At 42.4% G+C, this 27359-nt stretch overlaps 1 protein-coding gene across 1 annotated transcript; it reads right to left on the bottom strand.

The window, feature by feature from the left end:
• Positions 1-732: 732 nt before the first annotated feature.
• LOC106573635 (large neutral amino acids transporter small subunit 1) lies at positions 733-27123 on the bottom strand. The gene is made up of 10 exons (XM_014148863.3): positions 26320-27123; positions 22959-23084; positions 12530-12635; positions 11190-11234; positions 10112-10235; positions 9794-9897; positions 9404-9500; positions 9026-9175; positions 4020-4197; positions 733-3908 (listed from the first exon to the last, which is right to left on the bottom strand). The coding sequence occupies exons 1-10, from the start codon at positions 26879-26881 to the stop codon at positions 3853-3855; spliced, it is 1548 nt and encodes a 515-aa protein (XP_014004338.1). The 5' UTR covers positions 26882-27123; the 3' UTR covers positions 733-3852.
• Positions 27124-27359: the final 236 nt, after the last annotated feature.

Here is a 27359-nt window from a genome sequence, read left to right as displayed (position 1 = left end):
ATATTTTCTTAACTCTATATACTTAAAACTGCATTGTTGGTTAAAAGGGCTTGTAAGTAATGTCACGCCCTGGCCATAGAGAGGGGTTTTATTCTCTATTTTGGTTAGGCCAGGGTGTGACTAGGGTGGGCATTCTATGTCCTTTTTTCTATGTTTTGTATTTCTTTGTTTTGGCCGGGTATGGTTCTCAGTCAGGGACAGCAGTATATCGTTGTCTCTGATTGGGAGCCATACTTAGGCAGCCTGTTTTCCTTTGGGTTTTGTTGGTGGTTACTTTCTGTTTAGTTGATGTTCCTGACAGAACTGTTTGGCTGTCGTTCGTTTTCTCGTTTTGTTTAAAGTGTTCTATTAAAATTATATGATGAGCACTCAACACGCTGCGCCTTGGTCTACTCCCTTCGATGGCCGTTACAAGTAAGTGTTTCACCTGTTGTATTTGGCGCATGTGACAAATACAATTTTAAATAGGATTTTAATCAATGCTGTTTCCATGTCACTTTAACAAAAAAATGCAATGTGATGACATTGAATCAAAGTTTTTTTTACCCAACTTTAAACTTAAATCCAATGACATGGTTTATGTTTTTGTTGATTTGAAGTTGAAGTCATGTTAGTTGGCAACTCTACAAAACTAGATGTTGAACAGATGTTTGTGCCCAGTGGGTTTGTCCAGACAAGTAGTCAATGTGAAGCACGTCCTGTAATGTATTTACAAATCAGTTACAAAGAGGATTGCATTGAAACATATTTTATTAAAATGATAAGAACACAGAATAAAAGAGACAAAAAATTGGACAATACATACATGTATGGAAAAAAACAAGATTTATTCATAAAGCACTTTCACAAATGCCCTGAAAAAAATGTGGGGACTAACAGTTCCTACAATAAATAAAACCTTCTACAGTACTATTTAAATTAGGTAACATCTTCTGATGGCTGGAGTGTTAGCAAGCTATTCTGCTGTTCTACATACAATGACACATCCTCCAGGAAACCAATGGGAAAGCAGACTCATGAGCTATATGGTTACCACAGTGACCATGTGGTCTATAGCACAACACGTCATTGGCTTTACCAAGCTTTACCGTGCTACAATGTGGAGGAACGCATTCAAACAAACAGGTCTGGACAAGCTTCTGCAGGATGATTTTTGTTAGAACAGTTTTTTTCAGCAAAAAAAAATAAGAATAACAATGAATTAATAATCTCGTCAACCATCCACCTCCAGTCCTACATCTCCCCTGTCCCACCCTCTGAGGCATCTGTATCCAAAGACTGGATTTAACCTTTGCTCTGCTATGCCCTGCCTGCCTACCCACTTTTTGACGGGGAAACCACACGTCTCCAACAACCATGGTCCATACCTCATTAAACCTTTACCACACAAATCTCATCATCACACTTAAGTGTAGAAATCCTTTTATGAAGTTGATAGTTGCTGACAGTAGTGACAACATACAGTAGGCACACGCAAGCACAGAAACAGACACTAAAACAATGAAATCATCTTTACAGCTGTGACCCTATTCTAAGACATATACACACTCACATACCCACAATAGCCCATTCTAACCCAAAATTCTGAGGTTATTAGCCAGCCTTGTCACAGGTAAAAAGTAGTCACTGTGACGTCAGTGCTCCTATTGTGGGCCTTTGTTACAAAGTGTCCCGTTTTAAAACTATTTGACATAACAGTAGTTAATAGCAACAATACCCATGTGCATCTGACGATACCCACAAGATCATTGTGATCTAAGAACAGATGAAGTCCTTGCTTGTAATGTATGTAGTCTGGATTGAGGTCAAGCAGGCAACTTATGTTCACAAGTTTGCATTACATCAGCATTAAAAACCATGATGTTATATTTGTAAGATTTACAACCAGCTATATTATATTCCTGTGATACTGTAGGTCCACTGAGGTAAGACATGGTACAGTCGGAAGGCTACTGGTGATTTAATGACAAATCTACACACAAGCAAAAGGGTCTCTGTAATTTGTATACTCGGAATAGTTGTAAAAATAACTATAATTATGTCCCACGCATGGTCTATTTGTGAATCAGAAATCTCACGGGAAACTAAGACTTCCTTGGATTTACAAAAAAGTTAATTGACAGCATTAAAAAAAAGCTCAACTGCATCTACCTCATGAAAGTAGAAATGTATATCTACAAAGATTTCAAAAATAACGGCCAAAGGGGATTTACAACATGGTGCACAAGGTGCAGTGAGCCAGTCTGATCTGCCGTAGATGGGGAGGGGTGCTATCATATAAGAATTATAACACTGAAGCTCCAATCACTGTTACATGTCCATTTCCCGGTCTACCCTCAGTCTTCAGCTTCTCTGGGGTCAGATGAGTTCAAGTGTGTTTGTAGTCAGGGAACTGAATAGCCTTGGCTTTATGAGAGGCATTAGTATACCGTAAATTCCGGACTATAAACCGCAACTTTTTTCCCAGGCTTTGAACCTCGCGGCTTAAACAATGACGCGGCTAATATATGGATTTTTCCCGCTTTCAAATTTTTTTTCTAAAAAAAAAAACACATTCTGTGACGTACTCAGTTTTGTGGCGGCATGAAGCTTTCATTAGACCAATGAAATTGCCGAACGGGTTGAGGTCAAACAACTTTTTTGTTTACTGTTTAGATTAAATCGAGCGCTCTCAAACTTCCCATCATTCTGATTACGGTAGTCATTATGTCACCCTCATCATGGCAAAGACACGGAGAAATGCATATGATGCAGCTTTCAAGTTGAAGGCGATTGATCTGGCTGTTGGAAAAGGAAATAGAGCTGCTGCACGGGAGCTTGGTCTTAATGAGTCGATAAGATGTTGGAAACAGCAGCGTGAGGAATTGACTCAGTGCAAAAAGACAACTAAAGCTTACTGCTAATTTTTTTTTTTTACAAGCCGTGTTTTGTTAAAGCCTGTGTAAAGTTAATTTGTTTCAATGTACCGGTAGGCACCTGCGGCTTATAGACATGTGCGGCTTATTTATGTTTAATATAATAATATTTTTTAAATTCAGTGGGTGCGGCTTATATTCAGGTGCACTTAATAGTCCACAAATTACGGTAATCAAATATATATTTCACTATCCTTTACAGATACATTAAACCTTTCCCCAAAAAAGCTGAAAACAAAAGCATCCAGAAAAACAAACACCCAAACTACAACACATAATGTCTGCGTTCAACAGCCTGTAAGCTGCTGAAATGGAAGCCATGGTTACAAACAGACATGATGCCCTTCTGGGAATGCAGTTGACTCACTAACTGGGTAATGGCAGAACTACTGTGAAACAGTGAGTCTACCTTGGAAATCTGAACAAACAATTCTAGCTTTGGTCTACAAGGAATTGGCACCAAGCCAGGCCACACATGTCTATCACAACTGACTGAAAGCACAGATTGCAACTACATGAACACAAGGATGCCAAACCTTCAGTGAAAGAATAGTTTGAACGAGAGGACATTTCTCTGCAAACAGAAGTAACATAATCCTCATAAATACAACACTTGTGAGCTGTGGTTCGGTACAAAGACATTCAAAAATACAAAATCAACAAAATCTTGAAGACTGAAACAACCTGTCTGAAGGTATCCCAACAGCTACAGTATGAGTAGGGTGGAGGGGGACCGTGCTGGGCACAGCAGTCTAGCAGCATGGCTCTCCTGCACTAGAACACTAGGAGATCAGAAGGAATGATTAGAACTAAAAACATTGATGGGGGCTGAGTGAGGGTGTAGACTGGGAGCAGGGGTAGGTGCCTCCAGGGGTGAGGGATAGATCAGTGGTCACTGGGGTTGTATGTCGAGGGGCTTCGTCGCTTTAGGTCCTCTTCAGGATTCCTGTGGTACCACCCCAATCAGCTTCTGGCAAAGCGCCGTGGAAGAGACTGGAGAGAGAAACACACCATAAGTCACAATCACTGTGTAATCAGAAACAGACTACAATCATGCAGATAGGTCCAGAGAGTGCATTGAAGCAATTCATAACGGAAACTTACAGATAAACTGAAGGAGCCATTTGGGCTTGTTTTGCCACCAAACGCCAATGTAGTAGACTGGCACTCCAGTGGCAATGATGCCAAAGCCAATGGCACACTCCACAGGTGTTTTCCAGATGGACACCACGATAAGGAACATACAAGCCAGGACAAAACTGATAGGCAGCAGGATATTCACCTGGGGGAAACATTTAAATGTGACACTGAATAAATAAACCATGACAGACAAACACACGGACACTTCCGTTAACAAAATACACAGAGAATGACTGGATTCAAACTAAACCCATCTTGAGGGAATTAAAATAGGAAAATATTGTGAAATTGTATGACAGTAATTCGCAAAGCATCTTCATCTACTAAATGGAATATTTAAAATACAATATTTTGAAAGTAGAAGGTAATATATAGCAAATGGACCTCTTTCATCAGTCTTACTGAGGTAAATGCTTAAGGTTAAAACTCTGAGGAGGGTTAGATGTGAAATGCTGAGTAGAGAGGGAAGGGGAGTGTTTGTGCACTATAGTCAAACTCTGATCAGAACACTGACTCACATCCAGCTGAATGTGGAACATCGACCAATAACTGACATTTTCAGAGGCTGCCAAATGCAGTCTGATGTTGATCCACACTAACTAAATGAGTACCAGCAAGCGGGTATATGAGAGCGAGATATTCAAAGGCAGAGAGTTGAATGGTCAATGTTGAAGAACCCTTCCAACCCCTCCTTTATTGTGGCACAGAGCCACTGTAGGGTCATCTGTCCCAAACCCAGTCCCAACACAAACACACAGGACAGATTTATCTGTGATGGATAGAGATCGAGAGAGATCTGAACTGTGCAGCGCTGGCCTCTTTCACTTCACTGCCTCTCTCGGCCACTCCCCTCATTAACACATCGCCATGTCAACCAGACAGATGGGTTCAGGCCATTATAGGTCCATTTTGGGGGCAGGCAGAGGACCCACAGTCACACAAAGGGTCTCTGTGTGTCCAACAGTCCTAGGGCGACTGTGTCAGTGCACATGCTGCTCTACCTTCTCTAGCCAGCAGCTCATGCCAATGGCAGGTCACACACTGCGGTCTACGCCGCCAAGTAACCAGTTCAAGCTCCTTCTTTTCTTTCTTCTTCTATCGTCCTCCCTCTCTCTCTCTCTCTGCGCTCTATTGGGCGACGATGACATGGACATCGATTAAGGCAGCTCCTCGCACTGCTCTGATTCGGAGGGGTTGGGTTAAGACACATTTTGCGGAAGACACATTGCTGAAGACACATTTTGGTTGAATGAACTCAGATGTGCAACTGACTAGGCATCTCCCTTCCTTTGCAATGGTAAATCTTACTGTTGGCTGTAGGTTTTGATGAATAAACAAGTTGTGGGTGTGTCGACGCTTGGCCCCTCACTGGCCAATTGGACCGTGCTCCATGGCTAAATAGGTGGTTGCTTCAAGTAGTGTATTTACGAATATTATTCTGCTATAGCCTAGTCCGTTAAATAGCCTGCCCCATATTTGCTAAATATGTTGAACATTTTTGCAGTCTACATTTTAATTGAATTGCTTCAATATGGAAATACATAGTTAAACATAGCTAGAGCAGTGGTTCCCAAACTTTTTATATTCCCGTTCCCCTTCAAACATTCAACCTGCAGCTGCGTACCCCCTCTAGCACCAGGGTCAGCGCACTCTCAAATGTTGTTTTTTGCCATCATTGTAAGCCTGCCACACACACACTATACGATACATTTATTAAACATAAGAATGAGTGTGAGTTTGTGTCACAACCCGGCTCGTGGGAAGTGACAAAGAGCTCTTATAGGACCAGGGCACAAATAATAACATAATAATCAATAGTTTTGCTCTTTATTTAATCATCTTACATATAAAACCTTATTCGTTCATCAAAAATTGTGAATAACTCACCACAAGTTAATGAGAAGGTTGTTAAGGTTGTTAACTCTGCAATGTTGGGTTGTATTGGAGAGAGTCTGTCTTTTTCCACACACAGTATGTGCCTGTATTTAGTTTTCATGCTATTGAAGGCCGATAATCCACTCTCACATAGCTACGTGGTTGCAAAGGACATCAGTGTCTTAACAGCACGATTTGCCAAGGCAGGATACTCGGAGCGCAGCCCAATCCAGAAATCTGGCATTAAATTCAATTTTCACAGAACCGCTTGTTGCAAGTTCGATGAGGCTCTCTTGTTCAGATATCGGTAAGTGGACTGGAGGCAGGGCATGAAAGGGATAATGAATCCATTTGTTTTGTGTCATCCATTTCTGGAAAGTACCTGCGTAATTGCGCACCCAACTCACACAGGCGCTTTGCTATTTCACATTGTCTGTAAACTTGAGTTAATTTCCACACAAAAAAGCATACAATGATGGAAAGACCTGTGTGTTGTCCTTGTTAATGCAGACAGAGAAGAGCTCCAACTTCTTAATCACAGCCTCAATTTTGTCCCGCACATTGAATATAGTTGCGGAGAGTCCCTGTCATCCTAGATTCAGATCATTCAGGTGAGAAAAAACATCACCCAGATAGGCCAGTCGTGTGAGAAACTCGTCATCATGCAAGCGGTCAGACAAGTGAAAATGATGGTCATTAAAGAAAACTTTTAAGCTCGTCTCTCAATTCAAAAAAACGTGTCAATACTTTGCCCCTTGATAACCACCACACTTCGGTATGTTGTAAAAGTGTTACATGGTCGCTGCCCATATCATTGCACGCTTTAACAAATGTAACAATTTTCTGTACAGTTTTTTTGTGCCTTTCCCCCCAGCATTGTCCCAGCCATATCCGCGGCAGCAGGAAGAACTAAGTCCTCCACAATAGCATGGGGCTTGCCTGTCCTAGCCACTCGGTAGCTCACCATTTAAGACGCTTCTAGACCCTTTTTATTAATGGTATCTGTTGCTTTTATACATGTCTTACTACTAGAAAGTCGTCTTAATTCTGGCTTATTTTTCAAATTGCCATGTTTTGTTTCAAAATGTCTGCGCAAGAGTGAAGGTTTCATCGAGTTGTGATATAGTACTTTTGCACATATAACACACTGTGGCTGAGGAAAGGTGAACCCCAAATCAATGTATTTCTCATCATATTTAAGCCGCTTCGATGGTCCAACGTTCCTGTCTGTTGTTCGGTGCTTTCCCGGGTAAGGGGGTAGTAGCAGTACTACCAGTAGAGCTGGTATGTGTCTCTATGGATGCGGGCCTTACTTTTTTTTAACCATTAATCAATTTTCGAGCAAATGGAATGAGCAGCAGAAACATTTTGCTACATTCACACCATTAGTAGAATTCCCGCGAGAGAGTAAGGTTAATGTGATTGGATGTTAATTATTTGACTAGGCTACCTGTATTTGACACCGTTATTTCGCTGAACACTAGATGGTTTCATTTTATTTTTGGCAGTGAAATGAGGCTACTCAGGTGAGAAAAAAACCTGACACAAATGTATAGCCCCGTTGGAAAATATAAATTGAGTGTTTGAAAATGTGAAGAATTTTTATTTGGCTTACCCCCGACGGCATTGTGTGTGTATATAGGGACTAGAACTACTGTAAATTGCAGACATGGACATGCAAAATGTAGTCAATAATCAGATTAAATTCACTAGGCTATTGATAAGATATGAATAATTCTATTGAAATTCTATTAAAAATGTAAAACCGGTTTTAAATAAGCTATGTCTAAATACAGTTACAGGCACCATAATTGCTCCCCGTGGGATACAGGGGCAACTTAGAAATAAGATAAGGCAATTTAGAGGATTTTTCCCAGATCCAAACTTTTCAAAGAAGCTGGATAAAGATTCAGTACGAAGTTACCATATTTGCATTTGTCCAGATATAGCAGACAAAATTGCATTGCATTCGAGCCATGTACATACTCACCAAAAACCCATGGATGGTGAATCTTCCTAATAAGTTATATTTTTTTAAACCAACAACAATATTTTCAAATAGGATCGGGTCAGATGCATGATATCACAAATCGCTTATCTCGTTCCATGACACTGTGCACACAAAGGCGTAAATGTTTAAATAAACCTACCATTAAAATGATAGACTGATAATTTCTTTGTCAGTGGGCAAACGTACAAAATCAGCAGGGGATCAAATACTTTTTCCCCCTCATTGTATACAAAATACTAGGCTCCTGTCAATTGTATCGTTGCCTATGTTCGAGGCAGATTTAAAAAAAAATCTAATTGCAATTGATATGGCATTATAGGAAGATTGAATAGTTTGGAGGAGCGGGCGTGTCTTTGCTAATCGGACAAGTGGCGCGCTTGAAAATGAGGTTGGATAGCCTACTCGAACAAGAAAAATGAAGTACGCAGGTATGTGAATTGTGAATAATGAAAACACGAGGAAAAAATGTATATATTTATATATATATTTCAAAGCACTCTCAGTAGACCATTTAAAAGCCCTTTATTCATAGGCTACCTGGTTAATGGCCAGGATTAAAAGACACCTATGCGATGCTGCTAAACCAGCCTTGATTAAGGGGAGGGTAGGCATTCTTGTTTTTTAATCATATTAAACAAAATGAGAGGAAACAAACTGTTTTTTATGTTTCTAAATACAAGATTCACTGGTACAAAATGCACATCGCTCTTCCATGGGCACTGTGCATCATGTCTGGATAGGCCTGTGTTCCGCTCTCACCATCCATGCCATTATCAACTGAGTTACCGTTAAGACCTGCATTTTGTGGGTCTTAAAACTTCCCATTAGCGCTGCATGAAATTGTCACTTTTGCACGTGTTTTTAAGGACATACTTCAAATATTGCCACCCCTCCCACCTCAGCGCAAGTGAACCGATGTTAGACAGGTAAACTGCTGAACCTGGCATTAGGGCTGGAAAATGCCAGTGTGACAGTTTTTACATGACTAAATTGAAAATGAACATGCGTCAGCCGCAAACAAAGAGCTCTCTCTCTGGTGCCTGATCAGTTGAAAACAGGTTAGAGACATTACACATATTCTCACCTTAATTGGTCGTTCCAGCTCAGGCTTCTTGTAGCGCAGCCACATCATGCCGATTATCGCCATGGCAATACAGAGCCAGTTGAAGAAACTGAAGAAGTTGATGACAGAGAAGATGTCGTTGGAGAAGGCGTACAGCAGCGTCATGAGGCACTGTGAGGAAAGTATGAGAGTGAGGTTTGTGAACGTAGCACACAGCAGTGACTATTGTCGACAGCCATGAAAAATTGCTAATAATGACCATAATACTGAGCCTCAATCCTCAGGCTCAATGTTTGACTACAAGTTCCAATATTATGTTTTACTTAGCATATTGAATGAAGAGAGCCCTCGATGGTGGGGCAGTTTTGAGAAGCACCTGGTCAGAGAGAGGTTACGTACTGTGAAGATGAGTGACGGCAGAGGGGTCAGCAGGTCAGGGTGGATCATGGACAGCAGACTGGGGAGGTGGCCTTCTCTTGAGCCCACAAAGAACAACCTGACAAAGAGAACTGGGGTTATAGTATTTATACATACACACAAACCAAAAGAGCATACTTGTACATAGCATGGGAGTTTGTGTGTGAATTAATAAGTGTAAGTCAGAGGAGTTTGGTGGGAGGAGCTATAGGAGGACGGGCTCATCGTAATGTCTGGAATGGAGTCAAACATGGCTTTATACGTTTTATACCGTTCCATTAATTCCATTCCAGACATTACACTGAGCCCATCCTCCTATAGCTCCTCCCACCAGCCTCCACTGGTATAAGGGTGTGTGTGTTTGTGAGATACCTGGATGATGTGAAGAGAGAGCCATTAACAGAGCCGAAACAGGACAGTCCCACAAACACAGGGATGATCCAAGCCATGGGGCCCAGGTGGTAGTTTCCAAAGTCCTGAAGGACAGAAACACAAACAATATCAGCAAACAAAGTCTGTCTACCAGTCACTGGGCTGTGTGTACTGAGACACAGTGATGTACGTAACCTGATATCGAGTGTGTACAAGTGGAGACAGACGGTTCTGTACAGTATGTACAGGCTAATCTCGACACCATAAGGCCGTCACGAGAGACTAGTACAGGCTGGTTCAGTATGGGGGAGAACTCACCACAGCCACAGCCTCAGAGCTGAGCATCTCTTCTGGACTCAGAGTGGTGAAGTAGGCCAGGTTAGTCAGTACGTACACCACAGTGACGATGGGCAGGGAGATGATGATGGCACGAGGCAGGTTCCTGTGGGAGGGGGCAGTGAGTGGTTATAGAGTTTAACACGCCACCTCTGACATATTACTTCCTTTGTTTACCTACATCGGAAGAAAATCTGAAGTAATTCTAACTTTGAAACGGACTGACACAGGAATCGTGTTAACATAAAACATGCATGTACCAGCAATTCTTTTCAAAATGCTAGGTAGTCATTCTTGACCAATAGTATGTTACAAGGAACATAGGGTGCGGTCCAAACACTTATAAGACACACCCTATCCCCTCAGCCCTCAAATTAAGTTGACACTTCTGATGACGTAACATGACGTCTGACGAGTATACACTTGCAGGGCAAGGGGCGAGGGAGGAAGGAATTATTTTTAAATGGACCACACAATCATCCCGCAATGACTGTTTTCAGCCACCGGTAGCTTGTGGGTGCTTTATATACGCAACAGTCAATTATGAGTGCATGTCTACTTATATTAAATATATAATTATTAATATACGCCTACTGTATGATAGCTAGCAAATTAATTAGCAACTAACATTAGCCTGTCTAGCTGGAACTTCTGAAGAAGGACATTTTTATTTCTACAATTTCCAAAAACATATTTACTTTTTACGTAGTAGCAAAATGTCTAACTTATTTGCATTCATTTTTACTTACACTTGTATGTTGACTTCTCCATTGTTGTTTTTAAGTTTTCGCAGACTTTTCTTAGCGGATGTACAATCGTCGTGGTTTGAATTATGTGGAGTTTCAGGCCCCGGAGTGAACATAATTGTACACTCGCAAAGCCGACTAAAAACGAGGGCTGAGGTTCTTACGTTGCAAACTTCCCTTGCTTGGCTGATCATTTGGACCGCCCTCCAAAATGGCAATGGGGATTCCCCCAAGGGCATAAGGCAAGGATAAGTGGACGAGGGTGTGTCTTTTAAGTGTTTGGACCCCAGCCATAGAATAGTTTGGACACTCACTTGTAAGGTTCAATCATTTCTTCTGTAACGAAGTTCAAGTAATTCCTGCAAGGTAAAGAAGACATGGTTTAGATACACAGAGAGACAGTCAGAACAGAACACTGTGTGTAAATCTATTGTAACGTAGACAGGCTGTGATTTCATTGAGGGTGAGAGGATATTAAACCATAGCTTTCATCGAACAAAACATAACACACAGTGGTAAAAAGACCAGGCGGGAGAGGATAGAGCGAGACTGTAACTAAAATTCCATCCACAGTTTTTATGCAAGTAAAGTCATCATATTTAAAGAAAATATGACAGCTGTGATGGAAACAGGAAGTTTTGGTACAATTTGGTAAATGCCGGCAGATAATTTGTTCATTTGACATAGTGGGATCTTTTGTGTCTGTAAAATTAATTATGCGAGAAATGGCGGTGGAAATGCCTTTATGCGCAAATATTGATGTAAACACCACCATATGGAAGTCAACTTGAAACCACGTGATGACATGGTGTGTGTTCCTCCCACTACGACTTGGGAAACCATGCAGTTTAAAATGGGATGCAGATGAAACAAGTTATGACCTTTACAGGGTGGTGAAAGTGCAAGATATGAGCTTGATGGTCCTTTCCAATAAAATATCAAGGGTCTTATTCTGGTGACATGATGATCAATGCTTGACTGCCATTTGGTAAATAAAAACATTCTCGCTCTTATCCATCATCGGGTGGCAGGTAGCCTAGTGGTTAGAGCATTGGGCCAGTAACCGAAAAGTTGCTAGATCGAATCCCCAAACTGACCAGGTAAAAATCTGTCGTTCTGCCCCTGAACAAGGCAGTTAACCTGCTGTTCCTAGGCTGTCATTGTAAATAATAATTTGTTATTAACTGACTTGCCTAGTTAAATAAAAATAAATTCATCATGTAGACTGGAGCTGTGTGCCAAGACCAGAGTAGGCACATTTGCTATTTAACCCAACAGTTTGTGACAAAACTATCGGTAGAGTTGGAAATACAAATGGAAACACATTGATTCAAGTTTGGTGGAAACACACCACTTGTGAGATAATTTGCATATTTCATTTATGCAGATTTTAGAATATTTGCATGCAAATGTTGCCAATTGGATGGAAGCCTAGCTAGTGAGGAGAAAGCGGGAGAGGGATGGGGAAAGAGGGAGTGAACACCATGCATGGGGAGGATTAGTCTGAACAGACTTTTCAATTCACTTTGTAGAGTTCTTAATTAGTCAGTCCTCCTAAGAGGGGGTTTACAATGGGATTAGAAGGGAGGACAAAATGCTGGCCTAGTGTTCAATAGTCCTGGATGTCAGTCAAGTTCCAGTTCTCTTTACTTACCAGCCCCCATACGCAAACAGACCACTGTACAGGGCCAGACCAATGTTCCCAAAGTCGTAATTTGAATTCTTGAAAGAATTTTCTGGTAGGAGGTTGACTGTGTCACCTGGAAGGAGAGAAAGGGAGTTGGAAAGGTAAGTCCAAAGTTGACTGATTCATTGAACACAAAGTGGACAGAATCAGTATCCCTATGAATTGTGTCAGAGCAGGGTCCTGGAATGATAAAACACTAGATAACAAATGCACCATGATCAACTTGAAACCGTTGAAATAGTGCAGGGCTAGACAAATGTACCCAGACAAAATATCACTAATATAATTTAGAGCTTGTTCAAAAGGCTGTGAGCATGCGTGGTTTAAACGTTAATCTAGAGGTTGACCGATTAATCGGCATGGCTGATTAATTAGGGCTGATTTCAAGTTTTCATAACAATCGGTAATCTGCGTTTTTTTGGATGGCGATTATGGCCGATTACATTGTAATCCATGAGGAGACTGCGTGGCAGACTGACCAACTGTTACACAAGTGCAGCAAGGAGCCAAGGTAAATTGCTAGCTAGCATTAATCTTATCTTATAAAAAACAATAAATCTTAACATAATGACTAGTTAAACTACACATGGTTGATGATATTACTAGTTTAACTAGCTTGTCCTGCGTTGCATAATCAATGCGGTGCCTGTTAATTTATCATCGAATCACAGCCTACTTCGCCAAACGGGTGATGATTTAACAAGCGCATTTGCGAAAGAAGCACAATCATTGCACCGATATACCTAAACATAAACATCAATGCCTTTCTTAAAATCAATACACAAGTATATTTTTTTTAAACCTGCATATTTAGTTAAAAGAAATTCATGTTAGCAGGCAATATTAACTAGGGAAGTTGTGTCACTTCTCTTGCGTTCAGTGCAACAGAGTCAGGGTATATGCAGCAGTTTGGGCCGCCTGGCTCATTGCTAACTGTGCGAAGACCATTTCTTCCTAACAAAGACCGTAATTAATTTGCCAGAATTTTAAATAATTATGACATAACATTGAAGGTTGTGCAATGTAACAGCAATATTTAGACTTAGGGTTACCACCCATTCAATAAAATACAGAACTGTTCCGTATTTCACTGAAAGAATAAACGTTTTGTTTTCAAAATGATAGTTTCTGGATTTGACCATATTAAATGACCAAAGGCTCGTATTTCTGTGTGTTATTATAATTAAGTCTATGATTTGATATTTGATAGAGTAGTCTGACTGAGCGGCGGTAGGCAGCAGCAGGCTCGTAAGCATTCATTCAAACAGCACTTTCCTGCGTTTGCCAGCAGCTCTTCGCAATGCTTGAAGCACAGCACTGTTTATGACTTCAAGCCTATCAACTCCCGAGATTAGGCTGGCAATACTATAGCGCCTATAAGAACATCCAATATTCAAAGGTATATGAAATACAAATGGTATTGAGAGAAATAGTCCTAAAATTCCTATAATAACTACAACCTAAAACTTCTTAACTGGGAATATTGAAGACTCATGTTAAAAGGAACCACCAGCTTTCATATGTTCTCATGTTCTGAGCCAGGAACTTAAACATTAGCTTTTTTTACATGGCACATATGGCACTTTGTCACGTCCTGACCAGCAGATGGAGCTGTTGTAGTAGTTTTGGGGTCAGGACGTGGCAGTCTTGTGTGTGTGTGAATGTTCTGTGTTGGTCTCGTGACTCCTGATCAGGAACAGCTGGGGATCGTTGTTCCTGATTGGGAGTCATATATGTAGGAGTATGTTTGTCACTTGGTTTTGTGGGTAGTTGTTCTTGCACTGCGTTTTTGTATGCCTGTGAGACTGTGCCTGTCGTGAGTATCATTTAGTGTATTGTTTTTCCAGTGGATGCCTTACTCCTCTTTTTTTGAATTAAAAGAAAATGAGTATCCACAACTCTGCTGCATTTTGGTCCTCTCTACAACACCACGACATAATCTGTGACAGAACTACCCACCAAACCAGGACCAAGCAGCAGAGGAACGAGGAGGAAGGATGGACGTGGGCAGAGTTAAGGAGGAGTGTTTCCAGGGCGATGGAAGAGTTTAGGAAACTCGAGAGGCTGCCCCAATTTTTTTTTTTGGGGGGGGCACAAGGGCAGTTTTGCGGGGCAAGAATGGAGCCCCAGGCCAGCTCCCCGCACTAGCATGGAGGTACGTGTTCCCAGTCTGGTACGTCCAGTACCAGCACCACGCACCAGGCTTCAAGTGCGTCAGCCCAGCCTCGCCAGTCAACAGTCGCCGGAGCCGCCCGCCAGTCAACAGTCGCCGGAGCCGCCCGCCAGTCAACAGTCGCCGGAGCCGCCCGCCAGTCAACAGTCGCCGGAGCCGCCCGCCAGTCAACAGTCGCCGGAGCCGCCCGCCAGTCAACAGTCGCCGGAGCCGCCCGCCTGCCCAGAGCCGCCAGACTGGCCGGAGCTGCCAGACTGGCCCTCCTGTCCTCCGGTCCAGCCCGAGTGGCCCGTCTGCCTGGCGCAGCTATCGGCGCCACCGAAGTGGGCGATGCCGAGGGTGGAGCAAGGTCCACGTCCTGCACCTGAGCCACCTCCAGGATAGGTGGGTTGGGGAGGGAGGGTGTAGCACAGTGCCGTCGTTGACGGCAGCCACCCTCCCTTCCCTCCCTTATTGTTTAGGGGTTATTGTTTATGGGTTTTGTTGGGGATTTTGTTTGGTGTTTTCTGTTAGGTGCATTCCGGGGTCTGCACCTTGGGGGGCGGGGGGGGGGTGTACTGTCACGTCCTGACCAGCAGATGGAGCTGTTATAGTAGTTTTGGGGTCAGGACGTGGCAGTCTTGTGTGTGTGTGTGTGTGAATGTTCTGTGTTGGTCTTGTGACTCCTGATCAGGAACAGCTGAGGATCGTTGTTCCTGATTGGGAGTCATATATGTAGGAGTATGTTTGTCACTTGGTTTTGTGGGTAGTTGTTCTTGCACTGCGTTTTTGTATGCCTGTGAGACTGTTCCTGTCGTGAGTATCATTTAGTGTATTGTTTTTCCAGTGGATGCCTTACTCCTCTTTTTTTTTTTTAAGAAAATGAGTATCCACAACTCTGCTGCATTTTGGTCCTCTCTACAACACCACGACATAATCTGACACACTTTTACTTTCTTCTCCAACGCTGTGTTTTTCCATTATTTAAACCAAATTGAACATGTTTCATTATTTATTTGAGACTAAATAGATTTTACGTATTATATTAAGTTAAAATAAGTGTTCATTCAGTATTGTTGTAATTCTCATTATTACAAATATATATAAATCGTCCGATTAATTGGTATGGGCTTTTTTTGTCCTCCAATAATCAGTATCGGTCGACCACTACTTCAATCCCCTACCATCAACAGTAATGGGGAATTCACTGATTCCACAACTCAGGGGGCTACCTTTTTATTAATTAAAAAAAAAAAAAATTATAAATAAGAAAAACAAGGCAAATGTGAAGTGTATGCCTGAGGGAACACACCAAGGATGGACATTCCAACAGTACCAGCTGGCCCAAAGAGCCAGACATTCTCTGAACAAACAATTCCCAGAGTGTTTCAGACGGGCCAGCTGGTACTGTTGGAATGTCCATCCTTGGTGTGTTCCCTCAGGCATTCACTTCACATTTGCCTTGTTTTTTTTATTTATAAAAAAAAAAAAACAGGTAGCCCCCTGAGTGGTGGAATCAGTGAATTCTCCATTACTGTTGATGGTAGGGGATTAAAGTAGAGGTTGACCGACTCTAAGCCTAAAGCCTGCATGACATCCCAACATGGTAAGGATCTTCCCAAAGTTCTGCAACGTCAGCTAGTACACTGAAACTCTATGACACATATATTGGTTGTGCGCCCTCCACTTCTTACCAGCATGAGTCAAGGTGCAACCAAAGAATGTAATCATAATTGAAAAGGAAAATACTCAACGCTCACTCACCTTTAAGAATTCATTGTTTTATTTAAGCAAAGTTAAAATAAACTTTTCGGCCTTCAATGGCCGTCAGTAGAATAATCAGAACAAGGGAATGGACAAGTTCATAAAGGGCATGGGGAAGACAATTAGGAAGAAAACACTATTCAGCTGGTGGTGCAAATGAGAGTGTGGTAGACTATACAGGTTGGTCCTCAGGGTGATGGGTACTGTGGTCAATGTCTCCCATCTGTTTTGTGGACGTGTACATTCAAGAAGTTCAGACCTCTCTCGTCATGTTCCATAGTGAAATGCAGGTTAGCGAAGTTTGGTACAATCCTTATGCCCATGGCTTTCCTCTCTCCACTGCAGGAAGTAGGCATCGTCAAGGATGGCACCAAACTTCACGACTGAGTTCGTTGTCCGTAGCTTATGCCTGCCTGCCCATACCATAACCCCACCACGGGGCACTCTGTTCACATCAGCAAACCGCTCGCCACACGACGCTATACACGCCGTCTGCCTGGTACAGTTGAAACCGGGATTCATACGTGAAGAGCACGGTTCTCAAGGGTGCCAGCGGCCATCGAAGATGAGTATTTTCCCACAGAAGTCGTTCACGATGCAGAACTGCAGTCAGATCAGGTTTCTGACAGTTTGTGCAGAAATTCTTCGGTTGTGCAAACCCACAGTCTCGGACGATCCCAAAGGTGAAGAAGCTGGATGTGGTCCTGGGCTGGTGTGGTTACGCGTGGTCTGCGGTTGTGAATCCGGTTGGACGTACTGCCAAATGTTTTTTCTCTATGAACCCCCATCTTTATCACTAGAAAAGGTACATCTACAAACCCCACTCAGATAAGGCTAACATTTGAATCCTTTTCTTTGTTTTCTTTGTCAAGAGAGATACTGGCTTGGCCCACAGCACTAGGTTCTCCTAGTTTGGAGCCAGCTGTATTATTTGGGAAAGATAAAACAGTGGCCTAGTAGTTTAAACTTCTTAATACAATATCAGTGGATAGATAATAGCAACTTTTTATTGGTCACGTACACATAAACTCAGCAAAAAAAGAAATGTCACTTCACTGTCAACTGCGTTTATTTTCAGCAAACTTAACATGTGTAAATATTTGTATGAACATAACAAGATTCAACAACTGAGACATAAACTGAACAAGTTCCACAGACGTGAATAACAGAATTGGAATAATGGACAAAGGGAGGGTCAAAATCAAAAGTAACAGTGTGGCCACCAGCTGCATTAAGTACTGCATTGCATCTCCTCCTCATGGACTGCACCAGATTTGCCAGTTCTTGGTGTGAGATGTTACCCCACCCTTCCACCAAGGCACCTGCAAGTTCCCAGACATTTCTGGGGGGAATGACCCTAGCCCTCACACTCCGATTCAACAGGTCCCAGACGTGCTCAATGGGATTGAGATCTGGGCTCTTCGCTGGCCATGGCAGAACACTGACATTCCTGTATTGCAGGAAATCATGCACAGAAGAGCACAACCTGATGAAGATATCCCAGAAGCCTTGTACATCTTCAGGTTCCACAGGAAGATATTATTCAGTCACAGGTGTAAGCCACATCCAAGTACTTATAAGTTCCGACACAGGGGTCGCCGAACACGGAGTTGGATACCTTGTGGCATTGTCATGCTGGAGGGTCATGTCAGGATAAGCCTGCAGGAAGGGTACCACATGAGGGAGGAGGATGTCTTCCCTGTTACGCACAGCATTGAGATTGCCTGCAATGACAACAAGCTCAGTCCGATGATGCTGTGGCACACCGCCTCGGTGTAACCCTCATTCCTTCGACGATAAACGCGAATCCGACCATCACCCCTGGTGAGACAAAACCGCGACTCGTCAGTGAAGAGTATTTTTTGCTAGTCCTGTCTGGTCCAGCGACAGTGTGTTTGTGCCCATAGGTGATGTTGTTGCCAGTGATGGTGAGGACCTGCCTTACAACAGGCCTACAAGCCCTCAGTCCAGCCTCTCTCAGCCTATTGCGGACAGTCTGAGCACCGATGGAGGAATTGTGCGTTCCTGGTGTAACTCGGGCAGTTGTTGTTGCCATCCTGTACCTTTCCCGCAGGTGTGCTGTTCGGATGTACCGATCATGTGCAGGTGTTGCTACACGTGGTCTGCCACTGCGAGGACAATCAGCTGTCCGTCTTGTCTCCCTGTAGCGCTGTCTTAGGCGTCTCACAGTACGGACATTGCAATTTATTGCCCTGGCCATATCTGCAGTCCTCATGCCTCCTTGCAGCATACCTAAGGCACGTTCACACAGATGAGCAGGGACCCTGGGCATCTTTCTTTTAGTGTTTTTCAGAGTCAGAAGAAAGGCCTCTTTCGTTCCCTAAGTTTTCATAACTGACCTTAAATGCATACCGTCTGTAAGCTGTTAGTGTCTTAACGACCGTTCCACAGGTGCATGTTCATTAATTGTTTATGGTTCATTGAACAAGCACGGGAAACATTGTTTAAACCCTTTACAATGAAGATCTGTGAAGTTATTTGGATTTTTACGAATTATCTTTGAAAGACAGGGTCCTGAAAAACGGAAGTTTATTTTTTTACTGAGTTTATTTAGCAGATGTTATTGCGGGTGTAGCGAAATACTTGTGTTCCTAGCTACAACAGTGCAGTAGTATCTAACAATTCACAACAGTACACACAAATCTAAAAGTAAAATAATGGAATTAAGAAATATGTAAATATTAGGACGAGCAATGTCGGAGTGGCTTGACAGGTAGATACTGTTGGCAGTTACATGATTTGCCACAGGGAGACTATGTGGGAATTTGATTTTGATTTGATACCTAGTCAGTTGTACAGAGAGGTGTGGGGGGCTGCCTTAATCAACATCCTCGTCATCGGCGCCTGGTGAACAGTGGGTTAACTGCCTTGCTCAGGGGCAGAACTACAGATTTTTACCTTGTCAACTCTGAGATTCGATCCAGCAATCTTTCGGTTACTGGCCCAACGGTCCTACCCGCCAGGAAGTGGGCGTATGTGTGTTGTATTTGGGGAGGGGTTAAAGTTGGTCACAGCAGCACAATGAGCAGCTGGGTCAGGTTGTAAATAAACCATTAAGAGATCCCGTTACAATACTGACTACCGTTCCTTCAACTGAGCCAGCAGAAAGAAATGTGACGGCAAAACTATTGCAGGGCTGCCTATTTCATAAGCAGCCAAGGGGAGATGTACTGAGACAGAGATGTACACATGAAAAACACACATTAAAGACACACAGACAAGGAATGTCCCTACAGAGCCTTCTGACTGGCTCCAAAAGACAAACAAAAACACTTTTGATTGAAAAGGAACTGGACTATTGCAGTAGCCTAATCAGATTCGTTTTTAACAATCCTGTTGCCATTAACCTGCTTGAGCCTATTGCCAAATGAAGGAATGACCCAGAATCTTATACATAATCCGTTTTACCCTAGGTGACTGCCCAGTATAGACAACAGGTGGTTTAAAATGCACTGAAGTGAGCATGTCTCTCAGTCAGGAAAAGAGAAAAAGAACAAGAGGAGCATTCATTTGACCTCTGTCGTTAGATGTATCTCTCCAACCCAGTGGCGTCCCACCCAGATAAGACAAGACCAGACCAGAGCAGTCCAGCTCTGAAAGAGCCTCCTCCATACCACAGCCATGAGCTGGCAGCAGGAGGACCATGATAATTCGATACATGCTATTTCACAACACTGAGTTTGTCAGAGAGCAATATAACTATCACACGCACACATTCTGACAGACAAAGAAATACAGATATAGACACACTTAAGTAATTTAGCAGATGCTCTGACACAGTGGGACTTACAACAAGTTAATTCAAGTAAAGACAACCACTACCATGATCATTGCAAGTAAAACCTTCATCAAAAATTGCCTCTATTAGAAAGATCAGTCTGTGTAAGAATGAACAACAAACAATTAAGTGTTTAAAGTTGCTGTTTTTTGTGAAAACTTTTTGTGAAAAGCAGACAGTAACCAATGATCGTTGGGGCTTACAAGAGATTAATTTACAAATCCATTGTGAGAAAACGCCCATCTGACATAAGCCCCTCACCAACTTCCACTCCCACCCAGCACTAACATATTGACCCTGCAGACACAGACACCCATAGCTCTTCTTTATTTAAATATATTTTTCCCCCTTAGAGCCTGCCATTCATCTGTCTGTGACCACTGGAAGAGTCAGACAGGACCATGCAGATGGAGGAGAGGAGAGTGGGGCTGCTGTTGAAGACAGAAGATAGAAAGCCGGGAAACCATATTTAACTCTGAATTATTGCTAGTATTAAATCTACCTAGCCGCATTATAGTGTCTGACAAAAATGGCTAAAAGTCCACCACCAATGTTACGATTGATTCAATCTAGTCTGGTGCTTTAAGCAAGAGCTCCCCCACTGGACAAGGATGTCAGTTCAACATCTAGTTTTGATTTACATTTGGTTGAGATGTCAACTAATGTGAATTCATTGTGAAATCAACAAAACATTTCGCCATGCCATTGGATTTAGGTTCAAAGTTGGGTGAAATAAAACACAAAATGCCCTTACGTTGATGACTTTTTACAAATCCAATGAGTTTTCATCGTTGATTTAACGTCATCACATTGATTTCTTGGGTTGAAATGACATGGAAACAACGCTGATTAAACCAGTTTTTGCCCAGTGCTCTGGCCTGCAAAGAAATTCTCTCTCATACACTTCACCCTTAACTTCATGTGCCAGCTCAACTTCAAATGCATCCAAACATATAACCAGAAGAGGGTAAAGAGATGTGATAACAAGGAGGCCAACAGGAAAGAACAGGACCATCCATGGTTACACAGCAGGCCATGACTACACATATTCACCCAACAGAGTATCTGGACCCTAAGGGCACAAGGTTACCTGGGAAAGGTTAGCAGTCTCAGAAACGGTTCCCTGAGCAGCATTGCAAATGTATGCACCTTAGACATTGCAGTCTTGGTACACTGAAGGAGGGGGGGCTTGCCTTTGGTAAGTAGGGTGGCACCTCTCTGTAAGCTGTTTAGTTAAGCTTGAATCACTCATTTGCTCCCATGCACTAACCACACACTTCTGTAAAGGAATTCTCATTTGCTAACTTGCTACTGTAAAACATCAGGTTACAAAATCTCAGGCATCTCCAGGACAAAGGTTTTAAAAAGTGCAATTCCTTGCACTTCAACAGTACCTTTTATTCTAACATAATTACTTTTACATAACATTAAATTAGTCTGACTGGAAGACTTGTTTGTTTTCCTTCAAGGTGGCCCATAAGCCCAGTCTGGGCACTGAATCAGTCCACACTGATCTCTCAATCAGTACTGACTGGCCCTCAGCTCTCCTTCCTGCCGCAGGACAATGGAGTAGTGTTTTACTGTTGGAACATGATAACGTTGTTTTTTATGCCTCTCATTTGGGCTGAACATCTTAATTGGACCAAAACACTAGTGGATTGAATGGTGATGTCTGTTTGACTTATATCACTTAAAGTTAATGATCATAATCGTATGAAAATAACTTTCCTTAGGATCCCAGTTGGGACCCTTGAGTTGGGAACAGGATGGGTATAATATTGATTATTTGTTTGCCATTTCTTTTATCCATTCTGTTCTTACTTTGTGCAACATGAGGTGTTTTTCCTGGTTCTGTGATTGCAGCAGCTTCCTGTGCTCTCAAAGACTGACTCATGTTTAAGCTGCTGAGATATGAAGCTGCCTTTGTGCGTCTAGAAATTATAGGGCGTATTTGATATTGCTCATACATTTTTTTTTACTTGCTATGATTATTTTGCATGCGTGTCAATTGTACGTAATTTTCTTTTTTTTTGTGCACATGATTCTTCAAGATATAGTGTCTTATAAGCTCATATGAAACTGAAATAAAATAAATCATGATAATGCTTGATCCTGCTAGTCAACAGGAAGAAGACTTCTATTTGCCAGCGCCCAGTTTTTTTTAAGTTACCTATCGGATAGGATTAAATGCATAACAATAAAATGAATAGAACGGATGAATCATTGACTTGAATGGGGACTCATGTTCTTTACATTCTATTTCTATACATTTAATCCTATCCGATAGCCAAAATCCGGATAGATAACTTTAGAAAATCTGGGCCCTGGGCTAAGACAGTTACTTCACTCTCTTGGGGACACCCTCCATCTATGGGGAAACACCTTATTGGCAATGAAGGCCACGCCAACTTCCTGCACTGGATCACCTGACACATCGTTATTGGGCCTGACTTATAATATATAACAATATATGCCATTTAGCAGACACTTTTATCCGAAGCAGGAATCGGACCCACTACCCTTGCTTTACAAGCGCCAATCTCTACCAACTGAGCTACAAATGACCACTTTTCCTGTTGCATGGCACTTTATGGCTTGTCTGTTTAGTTTTCACTGTGTACCACCTCCTGTAAAGTGCATTATGATGAGTGTGTTAGTGGTTTTGTGTGGCTGTATCTTACCTTTGCCAATCTTCACAAAACCAATAATGATGATGAGGCCCAAGGCAAAGAGCTTGGCAGCTGCAAAGGCATCCTGGACCCGCGTGGCTGCCTTCACACTGTAGCAGTTTATAGCAGTCAACAGCACTGGGGAAAGACAGAGAAAGAGACAGTGTGTGAGAGTTAGGCCTTTTTATTACTGTCTACATGAATGAGCTAAAAAAAACTAAAACAATTCTCCCACCTTTTATAAGCTCAGTAAGATCAATAAATCCTGCTGAAGGTACTAAATGTTCGCGTAGCATCCACTCAGCACGCACAGCGCCCAGCACCCAGCCCACATTATATATGTGATCGGGCGGCAGGTAGCCTAGCGTTTAAGAGTGTTGTGCCAGTAAACTGAAAGGTCGCTGGTTCGAACCCCCAGAGCCAACCAGATTAAAAATATGTCGATGTGTCCTTGAGCAAGGCACTTCACTCTAATTGCTCCTGTAAGTCGCTCTGTATAAGAGCGTCTGCTAAATAACTAAAATGTAAATGATCAGTGAGCTGGACCGCTGTGAGGTGTGTCATGCGGCACAGGGGGTGGAATAGTTCAGAGACCCAGTAAACAGATTCTAGTTGGAATAAAATCAAGGCCCTCCCCCTGTCCCTCTGACTCCCCATTAAAAAAGATTAACTAACGAACACTTCAAAGAACCATAAATAAAATCAGCCTGGGCAACCAAAAAGAACAAAGAGGGCCTGTGTGGGAGTACAGTATAGATTGGGAGGAATGGCACACACACAGACACGAAAACACACACTCACACTGAGAGTGACAATGAGAGAGCAGACCTGCTGCCACTGGGATCAGAGTAAAGGGACTACCAAGGCAAAAAGGCTTCAGTCTCAGCCTCCTAAACAAATGACATGGACTGAACCTGAGGTTTCAACCCACAACCCGCTAAAGAAGCCGGGCAGAGCCAGCCAGGGGGCTACTGTGTTAAACCTCACTACTGTGGACCTATACATTAAACTAAAGCACAGCGACCTAATAACTACTAAACACCAAATCAACCACTGGAACAATAACACAGTCGGTCAGACAAACATCCTAGCCTAGCACAACTCAATGGTTTAGCAAAACTGCACGGAACAGTATTGTGGATAATAGAAGCTTAGCTATCCTGACTGACCATGTCAACTCTAGAGTCTAGACCAACAACATCCTGGCTTCAACCCTATCTCTAATCTATATATGTGCCCTGGTTTGGCTGCCCCTCTATCTCAGTCTCTATCATGTGGTCACTGTTGGGGATTACACGCTCAGAAAAGGGATTAGAGACTAGCGCAGGCACTATACCATATGACGTTCACACACACATTCCTGCACCTTAATCAGGCATTCATACCAGTGGAGGCTACGAAGGGGAGAACGGCTCATAATAATGGCTGGAATGGAGTCAATGGAGTGGTATCAACCACATGGTTTTCATGTTCGATACCATTCACTCCATTCCATCCACTCTACTCCATTCCAGCCTTCATTATGAGCCGTCCTCCCCTCAGCAGCCTCCACTGATTCATACCCCCAACAGAGAAATGTATGCTGCAAGAGAGATGGGTCCAAAAGGGGCAAAAGTCTGTAACAGAGAGCTGGAATTGGAGTGCAGAAAGAAAAGTCTGCTTGAGATAACTAGCAATCTCCACAATGTGAGAATGTTTTTGATTTGTTGGCTAATTAATGCAGAGCTCAAACTAATCCACCCATAATCCCAACTGGCTAACTACTATCCAACACTGCACAACAGTAGTGCTGAGCGATTAGTGCTTTTTGAGGTCTGTTCGGTTTTGGTTCGATTATAAAAAAAGGTTTTCTATTTCGGTTTCTATTATATGGGTTGAATGCTGTAACACAGAATGCAACAATAAAACAAAGTCCCATGATGGTAGTGACTGCTCACCACTGCTTATCACTTATTAACCATCATTTATTCACATACTTTAATCAAATATTTCAGTTGTGTATATTATTACATTTGTTTTATTTGATGACTTTCTTATTTCATTCCAAGTCATCATCTCATCCCTATAGAGCTGCTGCATATGCGGATTGACAAAAATCACTATTTCGTAGTACTCCAAAGTAAATAAGGCATGCTTTTATGACTGCTGAATACCAACTATTAATCACTTAGATCATGTATTTTCAGGTAGATATACTTTACCTCGCGAAGCAACAGCTGCTCTCTATATCCCCTCACGATCGTGCATTCTTCTGCCTCTTCCGTAGCAGGCATAAAATAAACAGACTACAAATGCGTTTTATGCGCTAAACTATGTAGAATATTGGCCTGTTGGAAACTACAACATCATACAGTTCAGGCTGGATCTGATTTATCTCTAGAGAAACTGTGCCATGTGTGCATTGAGCTCACCGAAAAAAAACGGAACAAATTTCAAATAATTGTACCGACTTTGGTCAATTTGTTGTTTAAAAAACGACAAAGAATCATCGTTCAGCACAACACAACAGCCATGCCTGTTACAGACTAGACTAGCCAACATCTACGTGTAGAACTTCACAGTGCCACCTGATTCACAAAAACATTTATAGACCAACTCTTACTGAATGTATAGGCATATAAGCTGTCCAAATTGGTTCGTTGGAGAAGACAAGATTGTTCAGTTGTATACCAGAGCATATGATATCAACAAAGTGATAAAGGATAGTGTCGAAACGTAATATATCCCTTCATCATACTGATATTAAACATAGTGAGTCACATCACACGCCTTTCTTTTATTTTATTATTACTGTGGTTTATACCCCGCGCAATAAGGGTCCATGAGAATAATGTGCGCAAGATGTGTAACTTAATTAATGTTATTTGCATATTATGGGAAAACAATAATTTATTGTTGATGATGTTTTATATTTGTATTGTATTTACATTTGTTTCCTTATTTTAATTTTAATTGTTAATTATCTGAAGATAAATAAAATGTCCATGTGCGTGTGATCAGATCATATGGCGCCTGGGTAATGCTGCCAAAACCCCGGCCTCTGCCGACCAAAGATGATGAAATAACGCGCTATTTTTTCAACAGTTCCATTCCGTTTGGGTGAGTGGCGTGCGCTCTGCCAAGAGAACAGTGTCGCAGTGAGTAGGCCTAGGCTACCTGTTTTCAAGATTTTGGCACCATATATCAACATTGTCCAGGAAATTACAAAATGAAGTTTCATTAAAATTACTTTTATAAAACAGTGTCTGTTGGAAGTTACATTTGCATACTACGAAATCCTGACGTGGCGCCATGGATGCAACGTGTGTAACAACCACCTGATATAGTAGCACTGAGTTAGAGAATAGTAAATTGAATCAGATTGGCTACTTACAGATGCAAAGACAGGCGATCAACTTCGCTCCATTCTCGGGTACAGGGCAGTCAGGGAAGATTGGCTTGAGAAGGTAGGTAGCGAAGACGTACGCGACAATGTACTGCGATGACGGGCGGATGATGAGCAACTCGATCCACAGTTTCAGGAAAGCCGGCAGGGAACCATACACTTCAAGGATGTAAGCATAGTCTCCACCTGATTTTGAAATAGTGGTGCCCAGCTCAGCATAACACAGTGCACCTATGGTTGAGAACACACCACACACTGCCCAAACGACAAGGGACAGTCCGACGGACCCGGCTTCCTTCACCACTCCAGTCGGGGTCACAAAGATACCCGAGCCGATGATGGTACCCACTATGATAGCTACGCCATTCACCAGGGTAATGGTTCTTTCTAGGACAACCTTCTCTTCCCCGGGTACCTTATCCGGGCTTCCCATTCGGCTTGAGTTTCCATTCTCTCCTCCGACTGGAGAGAGCATCTTCTCCGTAACCTCCTTGTCTTCCACATCCCGTTCGGCTGACGAATTGGAATATCTTTTCTTTAAACTTGACATTGCTAGCTCCTGTGGGGACACGGCTTTTTTCTTTGTGTCTGTGTCTCTCCTTGTTTTTTTTTCTTCTCCAATTTAATGTTGATGATCCTGTCTGTCGCTCCTGAAGCGCAAAGACACGATGCTGACACAGAAACACATGCTCTGTGCTGTGTCAACGGAACTCTGTGTATAAAGGATTTTAGTGAAGCTTCATGGTCTGTCTAGGACAGCCTCTTCCTTTTCTCCTTTCATGACAGCGTCACAAATCCACCCCACATACTGCTCAATGCGAGACCCAAGCTTTTGCGCCCTCTAGTGATGCTTTGGCCTCAAAGGATGTCTCAGACAGGGCCAACCTGCCAGACTAGCTGAACTGGTTTTATTGGTACTCTCAAGGCATTAGTGAATTGTAATACTAGAAAGGGCATTGTGGCGAAGAAACAGTATGTGCCTCTTTCTCCACAAATGCGCTCACTATCTCCCGCCAATCCGTGCGAAT

This window comes from Salmo salar, chromosome 16 (genome assembly GCF_965601325.2).
Source record: "Salmo salar chromosome 16, fSalSal1, whole genome shotgun sequence".
Classification (NCBI taxonomy): domain Eukaryota; kingdom Metazoa; phylum Chordata; class Actinopteri; order Salmoniformes; family Salmonidae; genus Salmo; species Salmo salar.
This window is presented reverse-complemented; position numbering and strand designations above follow the sequence as displayed.

What these genes read in the sequence shown, in the direction of transcription:
- LOC106573635 (XM_014148863.3), bottom strand. Translation starts at nt 26,881, where the DNA reads ATGTCAAGTTTAAAGAAAAGATATTCCAATTCGTCAGCCGAACGGGAT. An exon ending in CTGTTTGCGTATGGGGGCTG is followed by an intron (nt 11,235 to 12,529) that starts GTAAGTAAAGAG and finishes TTTACCTTGCAG; the next exon opens with GAATTACTTGAACTTCGTTA. An exon ending in TGCCGTCACTCATCTTCACA is followed by an intron (nt 9,176 to 9,403) that starts GTACGTAACCTC and finishes CTTTCCTCACAG; the next exon opens with TGCCTCATGACGCTGCTGTA.